This window comes from Microcaecilia unicolor, chromosome 13 (genome assembly GCF_901765095.1).
Source record: "Microcaecilia unicolor chromosome 13, aMicUni1.1, whole genome shotgun sequence".
Classification (NCBI taxonomy): Eukaryota; Metazoa; Chordata; class Amphibia; order Gymnophiona; family Siphonopidae; genus Microcaecilia; species Microcaecilia unicolor.
Window position 1 is genome coordinate 28,282,771 of NC_044043.1, and position 26,499 is coordinate 28,309,269.

The 26,499-nt window shown below is 42.4% G+C and overlaps 1 protein-coding gene across 3 annotated transcripts in view; it reads left to right on the forward strand.

Annotated features, from left to right (window-relative positions):
- LOC115456675 (tricarboxylate transport protein, mitochondrial-like) overlaps nt 1–19,703 on the forward strand; it is a 73,333-nt gene extending 53,630 nt beyond the window's left edge. For 2 of the 3 annotated variants that reach the window (XM_030185906.1, XM_030185908.1), the window contains 4 exons: nt 3,401–3,505; nt 11,025–11,140; nt 17,303–17,376; nt 17,466–19,703. In XM_030185906.1, coding sequence (XP_030041766.1) covers nt 3,401–3,505; nt 11,025–11,140; nt 17,303–17,376; nt 17,466–17,580 — 410 coding nt within the window. In that variant the 3' untranslated portion in view covers nt 17,581–19,703. The remainder of the gene's footprint in view (nt 1–3,400; nt 3,506–11,024; nt 11,141–17,302; nt 17,377–17,465) is intronic. The other variant, XM_030185907.1, reaches the window with a different exon arrangement.
- Nucleotides 19,704–26,499: the final 6,796 nt, after the last annotated feature.

The following is a 26,499-nucleotide window of genomic DNA, read 5'->3' on the forward strand; positions in this document are numbered from 1 at the left end:
CCACCCGGGCAGGAAGGGCAGGGATTCTATTCCAGGTACTTCCTTGTGGAAAAGAAAACAGGGGGGATGCGTCCCATCCTAGACCTGAGAGGCCTGAACAAATTCCTGGTCAAAGAAAAGTTCAGGATGCTTTCCTTGGGCACCCTTCTGCCAATGATTCAGAAAAACGATTGGCTATGTTCCCTGGATTTAAAGGACGCATACACTCACATCCCGATACTGCCAGCTCACAGACAGTATCTCAGATTCCGCCTGGGCGCACGGCATTTTCAGTATTGTGTGCTGCCCTTTGGGCTCGTCTCTGCCCCACGGGTGTTTACAAAGTGCCTCGTGGTGGTAGCGGCGTATCTACGCAAGCTGGGAGTGCACGTGTTCCCATATCTCGACGATTGGCTGGTCAAGAACACCTCGGAGGCAGGAGCCCTCCGGTCCATGCAGTGCACTATTCAACTCCTGGAGCTGCTGGGGTTTGTGATAAATTACCCAAAGTCCCATCTCCAGCCAACCCAGTCTCTGGAATTCATAGGGGCTCTGCTGAATACCCAGACGGCTCAGGCCTTCCTTCCCGAAGCGAGGGCCAACAACCTCCTGTCCCTGGCTTTGCAGACCAGAGCGTCTCAGCAGGTCACAGCTCGGCAGATGTTGAGACTTCTGGGTCATATGGCCTCCACAGTCCATGTGACTCCCATGGCTCGTCTTCACATGAGATCTGCTCAATGGACCCTAGCTTCCCAGTGGTTCCAAGCCAACGGGAATCTAGAAGATGTCATCCCCCTCTCCACCAGTTGCCGCACTTCACTGCTCTGGTGGACCATTCGGACCAATTTGACCCTGGGACGTCCATTCCAAATTCCGCAGCCCACGAAAGTGCTGACGACGGATGCATCTCGCCTGGGGTGGGGAGCTCATGTCGATGGGCTTCACACCCAGGGTCTGTGGTCCCTCCAGGAAAAGGATCTGCAGATCAACCTCCTGGAGCTCCGAGCGATCTGGAACGCACTGAAGGCTTTCAGAGATCGGCTGTCCTGCCAAATTATCCAAATTCGGACAGACAATCAGGTTGCAATGTATTACACCAACAAGCAGGGGGGCACCGGATCTCGCCCCTTGTGTCAGGAAGCCGTCGGGATGTGGCGTTGGGCTTGCCAGTTCGGCATGCTCCTCCAAGCCACATACCTGGCAGGTGTAAACAACAGTCTGGCCGACAGACTGAGCAGAGTCATGCAACCGCACGAGTGGTCGCTTCATTCCAGAGTGGTACGCAAGATCTTCCGAGAGTGGGGCACCCCCTCGGTGGACCTTTTCGCCTCTCAGACCAACCACAAGCTGCCTCTGTTCTGTTCCAGACTTCAGGCACACGGCAGGCTAGCGTCGGATGCCTTTCTCCTTCATTGGGGGACCGGCCTCCTGTATGCTTATCCTCCCATACCTTTGGTGGGGAAGACCTTACTGAAGCTCAAGCAAGACCGCGGCACCATGATTCTGATAGCGCCCTTTTGGCCCCGTCAGATTTGGTTCCCTCTTCTTCTGGAGTTGTCCTCAGAAGAACCGTGGAGATTGGAGTGTTTTCCGACTCTCATTTCGCAGAACGACGGAGCGTTGCTGCACCCCAACCTTCAGTCTCTGGCTCTCACGGCCTGGATGTTGAGGGCGTAGACTTTGCTTCGTTGGGTCTGTCTGAGGGTGTCTCCCGTGTCTTGCTTGCCTCTAGGAAGGATTCCACTAAAAAGAGTTACTTTTTCAAGTGGAGGAGGTTTGTCGTTTGGTGTGAGAGCAAGGCCCTAGAACCTCGTTCTTGCCCTGCACAGAACCTGCTTGAATACCTTCTGCATTTATCAGAGTCTGGCCTCAAGACCAACTCAGTAAGGAATCACCTTAGTGCGATTAGTGCTTACCATTATCGTGTGGAAGGTAAAGCCATCTCTGGAGAGCCTTTAGTCGTTCGATTCATGAGAGGCTAGCTTCTGTCAAAGTCCCCTATCAAGCCTCCTGCAGTGTCATGGGATCTCAACGTCGTCCTCACCCAGCTGATGAAACCTCCTTTTGAGCCACTGAATTCATGCCATCTGAAGTACTTGACCTGGAAGGTCATTTTCTTGGTGGCAGTTACTTCAGCTCGTAGGGTCAGTGAGCTTCAAGCCCTGGTAGCTCATGCTCCATATACCAAATTTCATCACAACAGAGTAGTGCTCCGCACCCACCCAAAGTTCCTGCCGAAGGTGGTGTCGGAGTTCCATCTTAACCAGTCAATTGTCTTGCCAACATTCTTCCCCAGGCCGCATACCCGCCCTGCTGAACGTCAGTTGCACACATTGGACTGCAAGAGAGCATTGGCCTTCTGCTTGGAGCGGACACAGCCCCACAGACAGTCCGCCCAATTGTTTGTTTCTTTCGACCCTAACAGGCTAGGGGTCGCTGTCGGGAAACGCACCATCTCCAATTGGCTAGCAGATTGCATTTCCTTCACTTACGCCCAGGCTGGGCTGGCTCTTGAGGGTCATGTCACGGCTCATAGTGTTAGAGCCATGGCAGCGTCAGTGGCCCACTTGAAGTCAGCCACTATTGAAGAGATTTGCAAGGCTGCGACGTGGTCATCTGTCCACACATTCACATCACATTACTGCCTCCAGCAGGATACCCGACGCGACAGTCGGTTCGGGCAGTCGGTGCTGCAGAATCTGTTTGGGGTGTAAATCCAACTCCACCCTCCAGGACCCGCATTTATTCTGGTCAGGTTGCACTCTCAGTTAGTTGTTCTTCGTAGGTCAATTTTCTATTGTATCCTCGCCGTTGCGAGGTTCAATTGACCTGGGTTCTTGTTTTGAGTGAGCCTGAGAGCTAGGGATACCCCAGTCGTGAGAACAAGCAGCCTGCATGTCCTCAGAGAAAGTGAATGATACATACCTGTAGCAGGTGTTCTCCGAGGACAGCAGGCTGATTGTTCTCACCTACCCTCCCTCCTCCCCTTTGGAGTTGCGTTTCATAGTTTTTGCTTGTCATTCAACTGGCGGGAACGGTCACGCACGGGCGGGAAGACGGCCGCGCATGCGCGGTGGGCGTGCCCTGCGTGCGGACCGCCCGCGAAGCTTCTTCCGGTTGGTGGGGGCTGCCGCGGATGTCACCCAGTCGTGAGAACAATCAGCCTGCTGTCCTCGGAGAACACCTGCTACAGGTATGTATCATTCACTTTCTCTACGCTCCTGCCTCCTCCCCTCCCGCAATGCATTCTGGGATCTGTAGTTTTTCCACTCTGGCTTTTCTCTCTCCCCCCCCCTGCATTCTGGACTCTGTGGCTTCTCTGATTCTCACAGTATTCTGGCAGATCACTTAACTTGTTGGTTTCTGTTGCATAATGCTTATTTTTAAAAATTTCAGTAGTGATCATGTTGCTTACTCGCAGGTCTGCGTGGAACGTATCAAGGAGTGACTGCTACTATTCTCAAGCAAGGCTCTAATCAGGCTATCCGTTTCTTTGTGATGACTTCACTTCGAAATTGGTATAGAGGTAAGACAGCGTCTCTGTGGATAGCCTCTCTTGTTACAGCCATTATAAGTATTTTTTTTCCTACGATAGTCATGTACATGATCATGTGTTCAGCTTTTAAGGGCTCAAAATCTTGGATTGAGGCATATCTTGCTTGCGGGATTCATTATAAAACTCTAGGTACAACAGCCATGTCATACTGTAAAAAGAACTCTACTTAAAGTGTATAAATTGTATTTTCTTTTCCTAATAAGGAACAATTGAATTTGAAGGATCTTATGCAGTGGTTCTCAAACCTGGCCGGGGTTTTCAGGATAGCCATGTGGTGTGGTAACCGTGTTAGTCCACTTTTAAAGGCAGTAAATAATAAATAAACCAAAACATAGAAAAGAAAATAAGATGATACCTTTTTTTTTATTAGCTTTCAAATGTAACCCTTCTTCAGTTTGGAAATAAGCAAATGTTGACAAATATCAGAATATATAAGAGAAACACAAAAGCATTCAAAAGACAGTCACAGGAAGAGGGAAGGGGTGTGTTAAGTGAGAAATGGAGAGCAGAGTGGGTGAGAGGCAGGGAGAGATGGATGTCTGATGATATAATATATAATTATTTATTTATTGGTGCTGATATCCCACATAATCTTGAATGTTAGTTATTCAGTTCACTGTGGCTTACAATAATTAGGACTAGAAATGCATACAATATATTTTTACAAGTATGAAGAAAAACAGATTTTGAAAAGAGCAAAGATATAACATTGCTGTTTAGTTCTTTGTCTAACAGTGCAAAAATTTCTTAAAAGGAATGCCTTGAGAAATTTGCAAAATATTTGATAGCTGGTAATCCTTTTTATCTCACTAGGGATAGTGTTCCACCATTTTGAACCAGTATGTGAGAAATCTCTATTCAATATGGATTTATATTTGATGTTTTTATAGATAGGAAAATGTAGTATGAGAAGTTTGTTGATCTAGTAGACGTACTAAAGGTAGATAAATCTAAAAGGAAATGGAGACTTTCCACCGGGAATGGAGAAAGGTATATTTGATAGGTGGTCAAGGGCGGGGATTACTTTGCTCGAACACCTAGTTAATGAGGAGGGAGGGTTGTATGGATTCCAGGATCTGCAGCAAAGATTGTCCTTAGCCAACCAGGATCATTACTCATATAGACAATTACATCATTATTGGGGCAGTATGGACCAAGAAGCAATAGGCACGAGGCTTGGTTGCAGGCTTCGTGAATTTTTAAAGGGAGATGCACACGGGCAGGTATCAATATCGAGTTTACATAGAGCTTTAGTAGCACTGAGTCCCCCCCGTACATACGAGAAACTTAAAGAGGCATGGAGTAAGGATCTGGGATACGAATTGAAAGGAATAAATTTTGAAAAATTGATAAAAGATATACCACACCAAGTAGATGGGGCAGAGTTACAGGAGAGTCAATATAGGGTAATACACAGGGGATACATAACACAAAATCAAGCAGCAAGAGCGGGTTGGATAGGCGAAGCTCAATGCTCCAAGTGCAATAGAGAAAGTAATACCTTTTTGCATGCATTCTGGAAATGTGCTCGAATAAAACTATTTTGGAGAGCGATACAGAATTATACTGAACATCTCATAGGGCAAAGATTACTCCCCTCATGGAGAGGAGTGTTGTTGAACAAAAGGGATGCATATGGGATAGCAAACAGACATATAGAGCTATTTTTATGTAAGGTATATGCAGTGGGGAAAAAATGCATACTTAAACACTGGATGCAAGAAGATCCACCCTCCTTTTGGTACTGGAGAAATAGGATGCATGAATTAATGCTTTGGGAGGCTAGGACGGCTTATGGTAATCCAAAGAAAAGAAAGGAGTTTATTAATATATGGAGTAAGTATTTGCAAAACATATCCCACAAAGCACGAAGTGCGGTGCTAAATAGACTTGGAGCGCCTTAGCAAATGAGGTGTTCCGGAGATAAGCACTTCAGGATGTAAATGGGTATAGTCCTGTAATAGATATTGGAAAAGACTAGACGCTATGAAGTAAAAAGATTATTGTAAAGATGTGAACCTGGGGGGGGGGGGGGGGGAGAAAACGATGATAGAAAATATTGATGATGCAGTTATGATGTATGTATGCAACAGTGACCTGTTCTTAGGTTAACGAAATGTTTGAATTTATGGACTCTGTTTACAATGTTTATTGTCATCAATAAAAACCGTTGAAACATAAAGGTAGATAAATCTATCAGCTTCATCATGTAATCTGGGCTCATGCCATAGATAATTTTGTAGATGAATGTACATGTTTTAAAACGATTCTGGCTTTGATTGGTATCCAATCTATTAAATTATAAATAAATTCTGAAGAGTCTAGTAGCAATATTTAGGGTAGTTTGAAGTTATTATTTTGATGAGGGATTCCTTATTCCCTGAATAGACTGAGTTGCAGCAATCCAATTATTTGTTTATTTAACACACTTATACCCCACATTTTCCTACTTAGTAATGAAATGACTGTTTGTTTGTACAAGGATACAAAAAGTAGAAAACGAGAAGAAAGATCGGATTCTTTTCAGCTTCCATAAATTTCTAAAAGTTTTGGTTACTACAGAATTAACTTGATCTTCAAATGATAGGAATTGGTCGATCCCAAGAATTTTCAAATTATGTTCCAATGGATAGTTCATCTGATTGATGGTAAAACTGGTCTGATTGTGGAAATTGCTAGGACTAGAAATTATGAGAAATTTAGTTTTCTTCCTGTTTAATTTTAGATGGAAGGATGTTGCCCAATTCTCCATGAGATCTAACATTGATTGTTGGAAAGGATATCCTGAATTTAAGTTTGAAAGTGAAGATAAATAGTCACGTCGTCGGCGTATATAAAAGACTTCAAACCTTTAGCTTCTAGGGGTTCCATCATGATGTTAAAGAGAATTGGGAGATGTTGGAGATCACTGTGGAACTCCACATTCTGGGGACCAGACTCGAGAGATGGATCATCCCATTTTGACTTTGTATGCTCTGGATTTGAGGAGCCCCCATTAACCACTTATGAACATTTTCACAGATGCCCATTTCATCAAGAATTATAGATAAGATGTTGTGATCTACCACGTCAGATGCACTGGACATGTCGAATATTAGTAAGATTATTTTCTTACCCATACTTGATTTCGTCTGAATTTAGATAATGTAATGAGAACCATTTTGTTACTATAGTTGGGTCTAAATCCCGATTGTGTGTAGTGTGATATGTATTCCATTAGTTGTTTTCCTGCCAAGCCCTCCATTACCTTTACCAACAGGGGTATTTAAGCCACCGGTCTGTAATTGGATGTTTCATTCAATTTACCTAAAAGATTTTTAGGATTAGGAGTTATTATATATCCCTTCGCAGTTAGAAAGGAGCCACTTTTTAACATGGATGTTGATGAAAATGTGGGGGGCTTTTGAGAGAATGTAGCTAAGGCATGTGTCAAAAGTACAATATGATCATGAGTATTTGTTGGGGAAGAATCGGACCTCTATAGTAGATGGAGGATTGAAATAGGACCAAATCCTATCAGTTTTTATGCCTTCGTATTGATGTGTGATATTCAAGTAGTTCATCAATAGAAATAAAATGTAGAAAAGAAAATAAGATACCTTTTTTATTGGACTAACGATACATTTTTTTAATTAGCTTTCGAAGGTAACCCTTCAGATCAGAAATAAGCAAATGTTGATAACAGTATATATAAGTGAAACGTTAAAGCATTCCAATGACAGTCTCACGGGAGGATGGTGGGGTGGGTTAGGAGAGAAACGGAGGGGGGACTGGGTGGATTAGAGACAGGGAGAGATACATGGTGATAAAAGGGTGACAAAGCAGTGAGACTGTCATTGGAATTCTTTGATGTTTGTTTCACTTGTATATACTGTTGTTTGTCAACTTTTGCTTATTTGTGATCTGAAGAAGGGATACCTTCGAAAGCTAATCAAAAAATGTATTAAGTTAGTCCAATGAAAATATCTTATTTTCTTTTCTCTGTTTTATTTTATTTCTGTTGGTTACCTTTAAAAGTGGACTAACACGGCTACCACATCACTCTACTCAAGTAGTTGATGAAATTTGTTTTAATGATTGGAGCTAGTTAGACTTGTTCTAATTTTGGTAATTTTTTGCTCAAAGAATGTTACTAGGTCGAGGGCAGATGGAACAGATTCACTTGATAATTGGAGGTCTTTGATACCAAGTAGATTATTAACTAAATTTATAAAGTCTAGTTACAGATTTTTGACCCTCACCAATTGATTTGTCATAATATTTGAATTTAGCTGATTTGTATTTTATGAGTGCTTTCCTCCCATTTGGTTTTGTTTCCCTTGGTTTTGTGTTTGCACCATTTCCTTTCAAATCTTCTGCATAATTTTTTGCGTTCATAGTGTTAGTATCAAACCACAGTGGTGATTTAGGGCCCCTTTTACTTAGCTGTGTAGGTGTCTATGCGCGCCCAACGAGCGCCAGAATGGACTTACTGCTCGACTACCGCGTGGCTCTTGCGGTAATTTCATTTTTGGCGCACGGCCGAAAAATATTTGTTATTTTCTGGCGTGCATAGCGGACACGCAGGTCATTACCACCCAAATTCTTTACCGCTAGGTCTGTGGCTGGCGGTAAGGTCAGAGACCCAAAATGGACGCACGGCAATTTTGATTTTGTTGCACATCCATTTTTGTGGGGGGGAGGGGGAGAGACTTTTTTTTTTTTTTTTTTTTACAGGTGCGCTGAAAAATGATTCTGCGTGCGCCCAAAACCCTCACCTACACTACCACAAGCCACTTTTCAGCTCGCCTTTGTAAATGGACCCCTTAGTTTCCTTTTTGTTTTTATTTGTTCAGGAACTATGCAGTCTAAGGTCTTTTTTTGTTTTTTTTGTTTTGTTTTTGTTTTTGTTTTATCCCAGAGTTGGGGAAAAATTACTTGGATTATCTAGAAATAAATGTGAATTGACTTGGAACTGGGACCAAAATTCTGTTATGTCTATTTCCCCTTGCTATATAAGTCATGGTAGAATGAGGAGTCTTAGACTTTGGGGGACATTTCACTCCAATTAAGTGTGAATGTTAGCTTTTTGTGGTCTGACGTTGTAGACTTCCAGTCATAATTATCTATGAAATGTGAATTCAGAGAGGGGAATCTGAATGTAAATAAATCTAAAAGATGTCCTTTTTGATGGGAAGAATAAGCTGGAGGAATGAAAACGACAGGAGTTTTTAGAAAGTTAAGTCCCTTTGTATGAGTATCATTTGGATTGTTTAAGTGTAAGTTAATATCGCCTACTAGAATAGTGTTTTGAGCTTTTAAGCATATATTAGATACAAATTCAGAAAATAATGATTGATCATCAGTCCAGTTTCCAGGGGGCTGAAAAAAAAATAAAATTGCAGTTTGGTAAGGAATCATCTTTGATTTTACAGGCAAATATTTTGAGAGTGGGAGATGAGAAATCAGAGATTGGTTCAATTAAGAAAAAAATGATTTATAAAGGAGGGCAGTGCCTCCACCCCTTTTCTTGATTCTAGGAAGGTGGAGTAATTTGTACCCTGGGGGATATAAATTATTTCTGATTGGATCTTCCTTGGATTTCAGCCATGTTTCCGTGATGAAAACTAGACCTAGATTGTCTTCAACAATCTAGTCCTTAATCAGTTCAGGTTTATTAACAACGGATCGGGCATTTATGTATCGGATAGGGATAAAGGTGTTATTGTTGGTATTTGCACAACTTATATTTTTAAGCTGTCGTGTATTTTTTTAGGTTATTTGGATGAAAATCATCCTTGTAATGATCTGAATGCTGAGACTTCTGTTAGTCTGTCAGTGATATTAGAAGGTTGGAGTTTGGAATACGGCTTAACAAAAACAATAGGTCTCTTCAGTTTACGTTTAGGGAAATTGAGTACTGGGATAATGAAAATATCATCTAGAGCACATACTTAGTAACTCAAGAAGAAAAATGTAATATGAAGGAGAATAGTAACCAATAGTGCAATAATAACATTGTAAATGATAAATTACATTAATATTTAGACCAATGACTGTTATAGTAGAAAGTATTGTATCAAACGTACAGTTCAGTTGTGGGAAATTGTTAGGTCAGATGAAATTGAAGATACTTCTGATGTTTCTCCTCAAGTATTGACCAATAATTTTTAGGCCATTAGTGTGATTTTTGCTAATTGCTCGCAAAGTTGATTACGAAGGGGCTGACAAAGGGGCATGCCCCTTTGGCACACACCTTCAGCACAATATGCCTGAGGCGCGACACCTGAGAAGCAGACTGCCTATTGTGGGAAGTGTTTGCTGACATCAGCAACTGCCTGGTTTGAAATTGTATTTTATTTTTATTAGTAGCATTTGTATCCCACATTTTCCCACCAATTTGCAGGCTCAATGTGGCTTGCGGTTGCCATTTCCAGGTAACAGAATTACAGATGGTATTGCGTTAAGGTGCGTACATACATGGCAACATACATGGAACATAATATATATGGAACAGGTCATGGTGTGTATGTGTATATATATATATATATATATATATAATATACCATGTGCAGACGTACATGGTAAGGAAGAATACATTATGGTATTGCAAGAAGTTCCTGAGTAATAAATTGGATTGTAACATACATTAGGTCGTCGACTATAGAGATAACCCTATTCGACCTTAGGTTTAAAGTGGTAGTGCTTGATCATTAATAGCAAAGAGGTTAAGCAGTCATTCAATAAAAGTTCAGTTTTGTATAGATTGTGTATAATTTTATTATATAGTATTTAAGATGGATGTTTATGGTATGCCTTCTTGAAAAGGTCTGATGGCTGTGAAAAGCCTTCCCCAAGAGCAGGGGACAGCACTACTAAACCAGAACACTGCATCAATGATCCTATGGTAAGAATACTAAAAAGACATTTTAAGACAATCCCAAGAATGTAAGACCTTTCAGGTCAAAAATGACATATATTTTGACACCCACCAGACAGGACTTAAGAGATCGGGCTTTCTATCCCACTATAAACCATAAATTTATACTGCTTTGTCACACTCTTCTCAGCCATCCATCTCTCCCTGTCTCTCGCCCACCCTACTCTCCCTGTTTCTCACCTAATCCACCCCACCCTCTTCCTCTGAAACTGTCATTGGAATGCTTTTGTGTTTCACTTATATATTCTGGTATGTGCTTATTTCCGATCTGAAGAAAAGAAGGGTTGTCTTCGAAAGCTAATCGGGGAAAAGTTATCTTATTTTCTTTTCTGTGTTTTTTGGTTTATTTCTGTTTATTATCAGGATAGCCACAATGAACATACAGGAGAGGAAGAGATGCAAATCTCATGCATATTCTTTGTGGTTATCTTGGGGAAAAACCTAACTGGCTGGGAGTCCCCAGGACAAGTTTTGCAGTGAATGCATCACCCTAATTTAGATTTCAGCAGTTCTGAAGTGCTAAGCATATCAAAAAAGAGGCAGCTAATTTTTTGTCTTGTATTTAATTAGGTGATAATCCCCATCGGGAGATAAATCCATTTGTTACAGCTGCATTCGGTGCCACGGCTGGTGCAGCCAGTGTCTTTGGAAACACACCGTTAGACGTCATCAAAACCAGAATGCAGGTAAAGAAATTCTCTCCAATTCGAGATAATTTGGGATTATTTTAAACTGGGGTCGATTATTCTTCTGGTGGTGCTCGATGTTTTGCTTCCTGCCACTAACATTATACCTAGAAATTCAGTGTCTGGCCATGTCCAGACTTTAGCAATGAATTTCCTGGTTTATGGATCCGGCTAAAACATAGACTTTTAAGTGCGATATTCAGCAGTTAACCAGTTCAGGAGCACTGGCTAAAGATAGGACTGACTTTTTTATGCGGTTACCCTGGCCGGTTAAGTTCCAAATGTCTGCATTTAAACCGGCCAAATGCTAACTCTGCCCCTGGAACGTTCCCAAAATAACTGGCTTTGTGTTGGGCTGTGATTGGTTAAGTGCCGCTAAATGACCGGTTAGGCCTGGGCAGGTAATTTTAACTGTCCAGCCGCTGTTTCTGGCTAATTTTAAATCACTTTGAATATTGACCCAATAATTTTTATTTTCAGACTTGTATTTGAAAAGAAGATTCTGGGAAGGGATGATGTTACAGTGTAGTGAAATCGAAGACTAGTTAATGCTTTTTCTTGAGGGATCTAATACGTTAAACCGCTTTGGTTGTGCGAGAGAATGCGTGACCCATACTCTTACCCATATCTGTGTGTACAATGAAACTGCAAACAGCACTATAATAGAAATTGTAAACCACATAGAGGGGCATAATCGAACGCGAACGCCCATCTCCATGGGCGTCTATGTCCGAAAACAGGTACGTGAAGAGGCGGGACAGACTGTATTTTCAAAAAAATGGACGTCCATCTTTTTTTCGATTTAATATGGTTTGTGCCGGCCAAATGCATCTGATTTGTGCAGATTTGAGCTGGGCGGTATCGTTTTTCAGCGATAATGGAAACCGAAGGTGCCCAGCTCAAAAACAACCAAATCCAAGGCATTGGGTCATGGGAGGGGCCAGGATTCGTAGTGCACTGGTCCCCCTCATATGCCAGGACAGCAACCGGGTACCTTAGGGGGCACTTGTAAAACGTAAAAAACAAAAGTAAAATACCTCCCAAGTCCATAGCTCCCTTCCTTTGGGTGCTGAGCCCCTCAAATCCCCCCAAAACCCATCGCCCACAACTCTACATCATTACCATAGCCCTAAGGGGTGAAGGGGGGCACCTACATGTGGGTACAGTGGGTTTTGGGGGCGGTCTGGAGGGCACCCATTTACCATCACAAGTTGAACATAGGGGGGGGGGGGGGGAGGGGATGGGCCTGGGCCTGGGCCCACCTGGGTGAAGTCCAATGCACTCATTAACAACTGCTCCAGGGACCTGCATACTGCTGTCATGGAGCTGGGTAAAACATTTGAGGCTGCCATACAGGCTGGAAAAAAAGGTTTTTCAAGTTCTTTTTTGTTTTTTTTTTGGTGGGAGGGGGTTAGTGACCACTGGGGGAGTCTGGGGAGGGCATCCCCGATTCCCTCTGGTGGTCATCTGGGCAGTTGGGGCACTTTTTTGGCACTTGTTCATGAAAAAAAGGGTCCAAAAAAGTGACCCAAAATTGCGGTAAAAACGCCTTTTTTTCGATTTATCGGCCGAAGGCGGCCATCTCTCCTCGGCCGATAACCACGCCCCAGTCCCGCCTTTACCACGCTTCCGACACGCCCCCATCAACTTTGGTTGTTCCTGCAACGGAGTGCAGTTGAAGGCGACCAAAATCGGCTTTCGATTATACCGATTTGGTCGCCCACGGGAGAAAGACGCCCATCTCCCGATTTGGGTTGAAATATGGGTGTCTTTTTCTTTCGAAAATAAGCTGGATAGTCGCCTTGGGGATCATTTTGAGGTATATTAATTGCTAAAAATAAATAATGTTCATAGCTAAAACTTAGTGTGTGAGTGATGGGGCCTATTTACAAGTTTAAGTCTGTAGGATTGAATACTCCAAATGTAGCTTACATACAAATTGTTTTGCTTTTTTATTGGCGCTGTGATGTTTCGTTTGGCATCTCCATAGTGTGCTGTGTTTGGCTCTTTAAAGCACCTTCTTAATTACTTACCAGGTTGTCGGCTCCATTCTTGTTAGTCGGGGCGTTCAGAACCGCCAGCATTATTGGTTCACTTCTCCACTTATCGGCAACTAGGGGCAGAGTATAGAGAGCGGTCCTTAACAGTGGCTTTCTCTTACCATAGATTTAAAGGAGAAAACAAACTTGCTGCATTTTAGGAAAGCTCAAATTTGCTTTCCTGGTAAATATACAAAGATAATTTTTGTTTATTTTGACTTTTTTTAAGAGAATTTGTTCTGTAACTGTAACTCGTTCACTAAATTGTGGCTGGGTTGCTAAATCTAATCAAATTGACATTAACCTTACCAAGAAGTGCTACAATTTTCATTTACATGATTTTGGGACTTGGGTTCTCATGTGTGCCAAGTTTCTGTCATATAGAAAGGTGTGGTAGCCGTGTTAGTCCACTTTTAAAGGTAATCAATACAAATAAAACATGGAAAAGAAAATATGATACCGTTTTTATTGGACATAACTTAATACGTTTCGAAGGTTGCCCTTCGTCCGATCGGACGAAGAAGGGCAACCTTTGAAAGCTAATCAAGAAACGTATTAAGTTATGTCCAATAAGGTATCATCTAATTTTTTTTCCATGTTTTATTTCTATTGATTTACCTGCCATATATAACAAAGACATACTAGAAAAGGCCAGAATAAGAGGTTTGGTATTCACCCATGGAATTTTTACTGTTTAGGGATTGTTTTGTGACTGATGCAAATGAACGCCGTAAAACTTTGCTCCAAAGCCTTTCTCATTCACGTTGTTAAAAAAGTTAGAATTAATGGACTGCTTTACATGATACTTTGCATCACAGCAGCTCCTTTATTTTGAATTTAGATGTCATTTCACATGTAGCACATTACAGGGGTCATTTATAAACAGCACATGCTAATGCCATATAAGTTGTGATAAATAGGGTGTACATGACATTTTAGCAAAAGCTGGCTGTAAATGACTCCTCGCGTGTGAAATTTTATTACTGGAAAGAGACCTGCAAATTTGTTTTACAAATGAGGCTTTGCATACGAAAATGAGAATTGTTGGTGTTTTATGTAAGGTCCTGTTTGCAGCTGAACTTTGCATATGGATCATTTGAGAGCGAGGAATACTGTGAAGGTGGTAATCCTTATTGAAGAACTGCAGTATTTTTCTCCATCAGTTGTATCTGTGGCGCGCACAGCACAACGCTGAGAACAGTATAGGAGCGAAAACAAAAGTAAGGGTTGTTTTGAAGAGAGTAAGGGTTTGCCATTTTGTTTGGCCTGAAGTTCTACTCAGAGCCCCTTCCCCAGAGCGCATGCAATATAGGATTTAAGTTAATATTAGGTCTTGTCTTACCAGTAAAAGGCATTTCTTTGGAAGCAGAGCATTTTGTAGCATTCGTTTTTCCCCTCGAGACAAGTAGGACCGTAAAATACTCATCTATGAGTGATCTCCAGTGGAGGTCAGTTCAGGAAGCAGTACACCAGCAAATTTTTGTAGAGACTTTTGGGTAGGCTCACTGCCACTGTCGCACAGGACCTCCTCAGTCTCAACTTTTATGTGGCGTGATCAGGTATGTTTTTTTCCATCAGCTCCTTAAGAGTTTTTTTTTTTTTTTTCTTATTTCTTCTTTTCAAGTCTGTAAGTCCTGTCACTGTCATGTGGTCTTTTTGCGAGTACTCGGCAGTTCTTGGTCAGGTTTTTCAGTGAGTTTTATGGTTTTTTATTTCTATTTTCACATCAGTTCGCTGTGGGCTGTTTTTAGGCCTTGAGCCTTGAACCGGCTTTTTTGTCCCAGGAAGCAAATAGCCAAACGGTCCACAAAGGCCAGACAGGAAACAGCCCACACCGAACTGATGTGCAGGAAAAGCTTGCAGAAGTGCTGTGGTGCCATGCTATGGAGAGAATCTCTCCGCAGATGAGTAACAACTTCTCGAACCTTAAGTAACTAGTGACACTCTTATTACTCTCTCTCCAGGCCTACCTGGCTTCCTCTTCCAAGAGCTATTGGAACAGAGGGCAATGAAGGTCCTATTACTCTCATAAGCATAGGTGTTCTCCAGCTGCCTCCTGCTCCCAGTCTAACCAGGGTTCTCATTCTTGTTTAGGACAGCAGAGGGCCCAAAAGTCCCAACCTGCATTGCAGCCAGAACCAGGAATGAGGTTTTGACTGCCTCCATGAGAACATGCCTTCAGTCCCTCTGTCCATTCCAGACAACCTACCCCTAGGAGGAAGGCTGAATTCTTGCCAAAAAGATAGCCCCTTATAAGTCAGACAGGTGGGTTCTCAAAATGTACCTTTGCTCACCGAAATGATAGAATACTGGCACTCATGCAAGTAAGTGAACTTAAACCCATTAAGCCTCCTGCAGTGTCAAAGTTAGTTCTTACCCAGCTGAAATCCAGCTTTCTAGACACCTGCCACTTGAAGTACCTGATCTGACAGGGGTTTTGTTTGGTGGCGATTTACTTCAGCATACAGAGTTAGTGAGCTTCAAGCCCTAGTAACTGATCCATGTTGCACTCTGTTTTTAATAATAGTGTAGTTCTGTGCACTGGTCAGATTACTTCCTAAGGTTGTGTCAGAATTTTATCTTAACGAATCAATATTCCTTCCAACCTTTTATCCTAAATCGTATGCCCACAAAAGTGAAAGCATACTGTATACTTTGGACTGCAAGAGACCCTTGGCCTTCTTTCTCAAGTGGTCTAAAGTCCATAGGAAGTCCACCCAGCTTTTTGTTTTCCTTTTGATCCTAAAGGATGGGAGCTGCTGTCGGCAAACACACACTTTCCAATTGGCTGCGTCGATAGCCCACTTGAGATCAGCCTCCATAGAAGAGATTTGCAGTGCTGCAATTACGGACTTCTGTCCATACTCTCGCATCCCACTAGAACAAGACCCCCAACGTGACCAGTAGGTTTGGCTAGACAGTCCTCCAAAATTAATGTGGGGTTTAAAATTCAACTCTTTCAGTTCCAGGCTACCTTCCAAAGAGAGGGAGCAAGAGAAAAATGCTAAATGAACTGTTGCCACCAAAACTGTTTGTGTCTGCTTGTTGTGGCATCACATGTGATGGTTCTCATTTGAGCTTGTAACTAGGGAGTCCCACAGGTGAGGATTTTATAGTCCTGCTTATTTCTCAGAGAAGAAAAATCATTACTTGTTCTTTGAGGACAGCATGACTTTAAATCCTTACAACCCTCCCATCTCTCCAAGGAGTTGCATTCCTACTATTACTACTTAACATTTCTAGAACACTACTAGGGTTACGCAGCGCTGTACAGCGAAGGGCGACTAAAATGATAGCGGGGATGGGACGACTTCCCTATGAAGAAAGACTAAGGAGGCTAGGGCTTTTCAGCTTGGAGAAGAGACGGCTGAGGGGAGACATGATAGAGGTATATAAAATAATGAGTGGAGTGGAACAGGTGGATGTGAAGCGTGTGTTCACGCTTTCCAAAAATAATAGGACTAGGGGGCATGCAATGAATCTACAGTGTAGTAAATTTAAAACAAATCGGAGAAAACTTTTGTTCACCCAACGCATAATTAAACTCTGGAATTCGTTGCCGGAGAACGTGGTGAAGGCGGTTAGCTTGGCAGAGTTTAAAAAAGGGTTAGATGGTTTCCTAAAGGACAAGTCCATAAACCACTACTAAATGGACTTGGGAAAAATCCACAATTCCAGGAATAACATGTATAGAATGTTTGTACGTTTGGGAAGCTTGCCAGGTGCCCTTGGCCTGGATTGGCCGCTGTCGTGAACAGGATGCTGGGCTCGATGGACCCTTGGTCTTTTCCCAGTGTGGCATTACTTATGTACTTATGAAGGACAGTCTGTGCTCAAAGGAGCTTACAAACTAAAGAACGAAATGTCAAGTTGGGGCAGTCTAGCTAGTAATACACCTAGGAGGTCTCAACAGCAAGTGGGAACAAGCAAGCATGCACAGTGAGGCTAGCCAAAGGCTTTTAGAAAGTTACTGGAGTACTGCTTCCCATGCCAGGCTCCATCAGTGATGTTGCCCACAGGGGAGGATTTAAGTCGTGCTGTGCTTGAAGAACACCTGCTACAGTTAACTTAGTTTTAGCTCTGGCCAGCAAAAAAAAAACAAAAACTTTTTTTTCTATTTCAGGGTCTGGAGGCTCATAAGTATAGAAGCACCCTGGATTGTGCCATTCAGATCTTTAAGCATGAAGGACCACTAGCGTAAGTGATGTTAAATTATCGTGCCTTGCTGTTAGTGTGCTGGTTGCAAATTTCACACCTTTTTCTTTATATTACTGTGTCTTCCATAGGTTTTACAAAGGAACCATTCCACGCCTGGGTAGAGTGTGCTTAGATGTCGCAATTGTCTTCGTTATCTATGAAGAAGTGGTAAAAGTCCTCAACCGAATATGGAAAACTGCCTAAAAAGTCTTTGGCCTTGAAAATAAGCTAGCCGTGCCTTACAAGGAAGGTTAGAAAGATTATTTTATTAGGTGTTGAAAACCAAAAACTGTCCAGTTTCCACATTATGTAAGTGGGAAAAACTGTATGCTTCATTATGTCTGTAAATGTCACTGTCTGTACAGCTCAGCTGTTCTACTTGTTGATAAATCAAGTCTTAGGTACTCCTAAAACCTACTAATTTGAGTAATATAACAGTGGCTCATCTCTTGCTTTCCTCTTTTTGTCCCAGGAAGTTTTTCTGCCCCTTTTTTGGTCTTCTATTGGAGTTCACCTGACACCAGGAGCCTTCATTTTCAGCTATTTGGGAACTTTTTCATTTTTTTTTTTCTTTCTAGCCTAATGAAATTTTTAAGACAATTTTATACAAAAGTGGTTGAGAAATATCTGACTACTGGCAGCAAAATAACTCTCTGAAAATTAAATGCAATGGGTTGAAAGTTGGGCAGGGGGGAAAAATCAGTAAAAAGACATATCAAATTCAAGAATGGGCCTGATTGGACTAGGGGACTAGAGAAATAAGCACCCCCCCCCCCTTCAAAAAATGCTTTTCTGTGTGAGAAGCAGTTACAACTTCTGTGGCATACAAACTTTACATACAGTGAGGCTGTACATTCTTAGAGCTGAAAGAAGTTGGCCTTATAGAAATAATTATCTATATGGAGCTGCTGTCATAGGCCTCAAGACCTACTTAACAGCATCAACAGACCCAAACGTATAGAGCGTGAAAGTAAATGTCCAGACTGCATCTCCATTGAACTTAGACAAGCAGAAAGAATAAGCAAGAATCCACCGGTGTACAAAGGAAAGGAAGTAACGGGATTGCAAAACCATAGAGACTTCCTTAAAAAGGACCAGATCAGCAAATGGATAAATACAGAGGGAAATAAGAGCATTGCTTCAGGAACCTTAAGTTTATCAAACCTGGATACATGAATGGTTAACGAGAGGTGAACTGAAACCTAAGGATGTGAAAGTGATAGTTGCAGCCCAGGATAGCGAATTACAGATGAGTTAAGTTTGCAGTAAGTGTAGAAAAAATTTGGAAAAACAACATGTAGATTGTGGAACACAGAGCTGGAAACAGTTACTCTTCACGATGCCGTCTGTGAAGTCCTGATGGCAGAAAATTTATATATACAGATAAAACGTGGCATATCACATCCTTCAGAAACTTAGTAAACATTAGAACGTCACTATACTGGAAAAGCACTGGGAGCACGACCTTAAGAGAGGTTATGATCATCTAGGACATTCTGTTCCAACTGATTAAAAAGCTGGATGCCATAAAAGTGGACATTAGTGCTAATGGAGAAAAACACCAGAAAGCGTTGATTATAGAGGTGAATGGGTGATTATTCTGTGAATTGGGTGGAGAGGGAAATGATTTTGAAATACGAGGAAATGCAGTCAGAGACCAAGAACATGTGATACAGGGATACCAATTTCCAAGCACACCTACACATGTTGCTTATACAACTTATATCCCATGAACTCCAAAAGGAATCTTTGGCATGATTTAGGTACTATGGTGAGTGTTCTCGGTAAATTTGAGATTATATGATCATGCCGTACATATCCTGGCTTTGGAGTGAGGTTCACTGCTGTCATGGTTTGCTCATAACGAACCCATTTGGAGATATCAGCCCTGAGTGATACATAGCCGTTTGGGAATTTGCTGATTTCAACTACACCTCCCCTCTGCACTAAACTGTACCCTCTCATTTGCCTGCCCATATAAGCACGACATAGAAGTCCATGAGCTGTACTCTGCACGCTTTCCCCATTTTGTTTTAAATTCCGTCCTGTGTAATCCAGTTTTCACATACCACTCCTGTGGTTTGGAAACTCATGGACCTTGGTTCTCTTCAGACCTGAAAATTAAGAATCTCTTAACGCAGCTGGTTGTTGATTCTTAATGACTTCCATTCCCTCCTCCAGTGGCCTTGAATACCGCCTTTGCAGTGTGCCAAGTTTGGAAATTAAAACCTAGGATTTCTCCTGAGATATTGAACCAGTCCCTGGGCCAGATGCACTAAACTTAATGAGCCAGCAACGTGGTTTTTAAACTGGTTCTAGCCAGTTTAGCGCGCAAGTAGTAAACCAGGACATGCACAAAAGGGTTCTCCGAGCCATTTTCCTGTCACGGTAGCAGCTAACGAAAACGGAATGCAAATGAGCTAATTTTTATTATGTGAATGCGATGTGATTCACTACCGTTTCTGACCCCATGCACAAAAGCAGTCCCAACCTTTACCGTGGAAATTTTAGCGTGAGGTGTTGACCTGCTGGTTCTTCGTTATTGCAAGTAGGAGAAAGGGAGAAACAAGGCAGGGAAGATGGAGCACAAAAAAAAATAGTATAATAGCTTACACGCAGCTTCTTTACGTGTATGAAAGCCGTGCCACATATGTTTATTTTTTCAAATTACATTTACTGGCAAGAAATTGGGGGGGGGGGGGGGGGGGGGGGGTACTGAAATGTAAAGCATAAAAGTAATGGTGACTTACCAAAAATGCAAGGAAGTTAAGGGCCCATCAAAGAAACATGCTTCTGTGGGACACGGTCACGGTTGCCATATAAAAAAAAAATTCCCACACAAAACAGCCCAAAACCCGCACACACCCCCGCCCCTTCCATCATCACCCCCGCCCCCACTGTCATCGCCCCGCCCAATATGTCAAACCCTGCCCAAAACGTCACAAACCCCGCCTTTGTCGCCATTAGCCCCACCCCCGCCGGCCGAAAAACCGCCCCAAAACCCGCACAGAAAAAACAAAACGAGCCCAAAAAACCGCAACCCACTGCAGGCAAAAGTTTCCTGCGGCGGGTTGCGGAAAACCGCCCAATTGGGCGGAAAAACCGCCCATCTGGCAACCCTGGGCACGGGCTTGGTTCCATCCCCAGCTGTTCCTGCTGCTTCCTTCTATTGGCCAGCTGACATCCTAGAATGCCCATCTCCCTGAAGATGGACTCTCATTGGCTGGCTGCTGTCCCAAGTCCTCCTCCCTGTAGGACTTCCCTGACATCACTTTAGAGCTGTGAACTGATTGGATCCGATCTTCCTGGTGTCCCCCTCCACAGAGAGGGGCTAAACCAATTGGACAGCATCAGCCTAGGATGTCCCGCCCACTCATTACTGGAGGGGGACAAAAGAAAAACTCTATTCTGTAAGCTATGCTTAGGCACGGTTTATAGAATAGCGTGTAGGCCCGGGAATCGTGCTTAACTGTAGGCACAGCCATTTGCAGCAGCTGAAACGTGATGGCAAATGTACTCTCCTACATTAGGTGTGTTTCCCCGTGCTAATTTTAGGAATGCCTCCGTTACACCCATGACCCTCCCATTTCCGCGCCCACTTTTTCAGATCACACACAAATTTTAGGCACATAAATGCCAATTAAATATACAGTGCTGCGTACGTCTGGTAGCGCTATATAAATGCTATTAGTAGTAGTAGTAGTAGTAAATCTAATTAGTGCCAAGAATTGGTAAAAAAAAGTCAATTTTTTTGCGCTAATTAGCTCATTATTTAGTTACATGGCGTGTGCAAATTGGGTGTGCGCCTAATTTTATGCTCTCAATATTTGACTACTTTTATAGAATTAGAGGGTTAGTCTTAATGAAAAAAAAATCAAACATGAATAAAGTGGTGTTACATGACATTAGCTTTCTTCATATGCAGGATGTGTACGACAGAAGCCCAGATGTGGAATTTTTCTTACAAAATAGCTAAACATGAGATTAATAAATTAGTCCTAAATTTAAACATTGTATTTTCTATAAGACTCTGTCTTCATGCTGAGAGCTGGTACCAAAAATTTCAACTAAATGTTTTTGTGACATGAGTAATGGACAAAGACTCTCGATACTGGCCATCCATGCATTCAGAACTAGAGCAGGACCACAGAATCTTGATAAGATGTAGCAGCTGGACAGTTTTCATTTTGCCATTTGAAAATAATAATTTGAAAAATAGCAACTAACTTAACATTCCTGTTAAATGCCATATAGTGAAGTGGGTGTGTCCTTTTGTTTGTTTTTATAATCTGCACTTGAACCACATGTTCCCAGTTCTGAAGTGTTGCCTTACTAGTTTTCAGATGCAGTAAGCTTTTTCTTTTAGTTCGTAGTTGCCCATTGTTTCATTCTGACTTTGGGCATGGCACATTGATCACTTCTACTGAACTTTTTTGTGATTTGAAGTTTTATTATGGTGTACGTATTTGTATTTAAATATCTCATTTTCACAATGATGTGCTTCCCCCTCCCCCTTTTTCTTTTTTTAAATCCATGTATTGAAACTGGTGGATCAGAATTAAAAATATTCAGCAACTTCAATCTTGTTCATGTATTGAATGATTTAGGAGCTATGCACAATTGCTAGTATGACCCGGTCAGGTTTTCTGTGATGTTTCAGTGAAAAACTTGTTTTAAGTGTGAGTCCTCACAACTCCTACATTCAAGCCAAGAGTGTAACCTGTCCTTACTGGTGACAAAAAAAAGCATTTTCCTTGGTAAGAAATCAACTAGATTGTCTTCTGGTGTGGTGTCTAGCCTCTGAAACTAGTTAGGTTTGAGAGTTTTTAAAAGCAGCAGAATGCTAGAACCTATTTCACTCCCAAGTTACGGTTAGAGAGTTGCACTGGGACAGAAATGTAAACCGTCCCCACCACAAGTAATTTCCGCCAGGCCTACCCAGAACTGCCCCTGCCACACTCACCGCATCTCACTGCAGAGTCACCTTCACCCCCCTCCCCGCAAAGAAAACCAGATTCTATAAATACTGATAAAAGTAACATAAATGCATTTTCTTCCATACTCTTACGTCCCTCTTACCAAGATTTTTTACAGCCCCCTCCCCATGCACGACTCCATCCATCTACTTTCCCTCCAGCCCTGAGTGGGTGATCTTCTACTAACCTATAAATGTACTCACTCTGCTGCTCCCCAGTATCTCTCCACACTCGTCCTTCCCTACACCCCTTCCCGTGCACTCCGCTCCATGGATAAATCCTTCTTATCTGTTCCCTTCTCCACTACTGCCAACTCCAGACTTCGTGCCTTCTGTCTCGCTGCACCCTACGGCTGGAATAAACTTCCTGAGCCCCTACGTCTTGCCCCATCCTTGGCCACCTTTAAATCTAGACTGAAAGCCCACCTCTTTAACATTGCTTTTGACTCGTAACCACTTGTAACCACTCGCCTCCACCTACCCTCCTCTCCTCCTTCCTGTACACATTAATTGATTTGCTTACTTTATTTTTTGTCTATTAGATTGTAAGCTCTTTGAGCAGGGACTGTCTTTCTTCTATGTTTGTGCAGCGCTGCGTACGCCTTGTAGCGCTATAGAAATACTAAATAGTAGTAGTAGTAGTGATCTCCCCAAATGTGGGGCAGGAAAGATCCCCACTCTTTCCTGCCGGCTGCCGCTGATCCTCTCACTGATGCTGGTTGTTTAAAATGGCTGCCAGAGAGATTGTGGTAGAAAGATCATAATGCTGGTGAAACAAAATAAAAAGCACTGGATCTAGTAGCTTCCCACCTAGTTTTAGAGGGTGCGGAAGAATTAGCCTATTCTCATTTAATGAACACAGAGTATGAGCTGGTGGTGTATAGGGGTTCACCGTAGAGGAGTGCAAAGCAGGAATACCACAGTAGAGGACCTTGTGAGTTAAAGTTAGCACCTTAAATTTAAAGCTGAAGTAAATTGGTAGCTAATTAAGTTGTGGAAGAAGTGGTAAAGCATGGTCAAAACGAGAGGCTCAGCAAAGAATCCGTGCTGCAGTATTTTGTAATGTTTGCAGTCGTTTTAAGATTATATTTAGTAATCCCTGCATTATCATTCCAGTAATCATATCTAGAATGAAGAAAAGCATAGAACAAAGAGCATCAAAATTACTACTAAAGCTACTTTATCATTTCTGCAGCGCTGTACACACTATACGCAGGTACTTTGTCCCTAGAGGGCTCACAGTCTAAGCATTTTTGTACCTGGGGCAATGGAGGATTAAGGTTACAAGGAGCCGCAGTGGGAATTGAACCCAGATTCCTAGATCAAAACCTGCTGCTACTGTTTTAACAACCTGTGATATCTGAGATCCAAAGGATAAGGTGGAGTTCAAGATCACTCCAAGATGTTCGGTGGAGACATGGGCCCGGTAACCCAGCAGGCCACTTTTTTTTTTTTTCTCAGGATTGAAGACAAAATGGTGGTCTCTTAGCTAGCCTGCCACATGTTCTAAACAGATTTGAAGTGGCTATAAGTCCACGGAGCTTGAGTCTGTGTAATAGACTAAAAGAAAGTCATCAGCATATGAATATTTATTTATTTGTGAGATTTATATCCCACATTATCCCAAACAAGTTTGAGTTCAGTACATTTAAAACAAACCAGAGAAATTATTTCTTCATTCAATGTGTAATTAAACTCTGGAATTCTTTGCCAAAGAATGTGATAAAAGAAGTTAGCTTAACAGGGTTTAAAACAGGTTTGGATAATTTCCTAACGAAAAGTTCAATAAGCCATTATTAAGATGGACTTGGGAAAATCCACTGCTTGTTTCTAGGATAAGCAGTATAAAAATCTGTTTTACTGTTTTGGGATCTTGCCAGGTATGTCTTTCCTGGATTGGCCACTGTTGGAAACAGGATACTGGGCTTGATGGTCCTTTGGTCTGTCCTAGTATGGCATGTTATCCCAGCATCTAAATTTCTGTGCCATTTACCCCATACGACTTTGCTCCTGTGACAAATCTCTTTATAAGGGCAGTTAATAAATCCCAATAAATGAAAAAATGGTTTAATGAAAATGAATCAAAACAAATCTTTCCAGAAATAACATGAGAAACGATATGAAATGAAAATGTTCTGCCTGCCCATCCCTATATGATTTCTAGCAGACATTTAGCAAAACAGATTATGCAATTTTAAGTCTGATCTTTTAGGAAAGGAAAACAATAAACTCAGACACATCATTGCTGTACAGTTTTATTTAATAAAATTAAAACGACTATAGTAAAGCTGGCCATTCACTTTCTAAGTTTAACACTGTGCAAGTCAGCAAATTTTAACAGTATATGCGTGTAAACAGAGGTGCGTTAAGATTTCACAAGTTACAGAGCTTCCTGCCTTCTGAAGTACATCTTTTGGCAGTGACTTGAGGAGGTTTATTCAATCCTCAAGGTAAAGAGCTAGATTTAATTTACCATGGCAGTCTGAAATGTTCAGTCTAGTTAGTGGATTCAGCTGTTTTTGTGAATGCTCTCCAGTCCCGAATGATTGGATTCTGATGCATACATCTGGAAGTTTTTGAAACTGATCTTGAGATTCTGTATCAACATGGGCATAACGGTACACTTTGGCATGAAAAATAGAAAATGTAAAATGTCAGAACACAACCACCACCTTAGCTTTCTTTTATAATGCACTAGCCGTTGAGCCCGTAAAAATGGGCTGATATTGGGGGTTTTCTTCCCCCCCCCCCCCACGAGGTCTTCACCGCACCCCCCCTCGGAGTTGCCACCGCCGCCACCCCTCCACCCGGCCCGGGCCCTCTCTTCGCTTCTGAACTTACACATCCATTTGCCGAACGCAGCAAGGCACATCAGCTGAGATGCCGTGGGCCCTTCCTTCTCTGCCTGTGGCTCCGCCCTCCTGTGACGTAACGTCAGCGAGGGCGGGACACAGGCAGAGAAGGAAGGGGCAGCTCAGCTAATGTGCGTTGCTGCATTCGGCGAATGGATGTGTAAGTTCAGAAGGGAAGAGAGGGCCCGGGCCGGGTGGAGGGGTGGCGGCGGCGCCTCTGAGTGGGGGGGGGGGGGGCAGTAGCAACCGTGGCGGCGCAGTTTCCCTCTCTGTCCCGCCCCCCCGTCATCACATATTGACACAGGGGCGGGACAGAGAGGGAAGTCTCTACTGTGCATTTGCGAGTGAGTCGGTCACTCGCCGTTTATATGTTTGATTAGAGTGGTATGGCACGGGTCTCAAGAGTTTATCAATTTATCATTTTAATTTTCAATTGCACAGACAAGTGAGTAAAACGGTGCTGATCATAGCTTTCAGTGCAAAAAATGCAAGCAGCTCTAGCTGTTCAGATATGATTTAACCTGCTGGTTCTACACCACAACCCCGAGAACAAATGTTTCCTTCTCAGCACAGCTGTACATACTGCATCAGGCTACTTGGTCCTATCCAGGAGATGGCAGCACTAACCCTTGCTAAACTCGCAGCTCCTCCTGGGGGATCTGTAAAGGGTCACACATTCTGTAAAGCAGATTAAACTTTCGAGTTCCCAATCCATTAGGTCATGTTTTATTTAAAAAAAAAAAAAAAAACAGAGACACCAAATAACTAGCTCTGGGTTTCATTACATAGAAGTCTGCTGGCTAAAGCACTGGTTTTTAAAAAATGGTTTTTGGATTTTAAAGAATATTTTCCTACAGCAGAGGCCATTTTGGTAGTAGGATCTATTTACTGATATAATTGTTCTTGCTTACTACTGGATGCATTTGCTGATGGAGCAACCAGCTAGAGAAATGGCCGGTGTCTCACAACATCTCTTAACAAAGGTTCTGTACTATTAGCAGGTTTAGAGAAAGTGAGAAGCAGCAGTTTACCACCTAATTGCTTTGCAGGTGCAAAGCAATATACCTTTGCCTTATTTTGCCTCAAGTTAAACCAGATCATTGTTTTCAGGTTTTGGGTTCTGATGCCTGTGAGGGATCACGGCTGGGTGTGCTGCCTCTCAAAAGATCAGTCAAAACCATAGTATAGTTAATGAGCTCTCGTCTCAAGACCAGCTTCTCTACTCCACCAACATTTCTGCTGGGCATCTTGAAAGGTCTCACAACCTATCAAGACTTTGTCTCCAAGAACAGTATC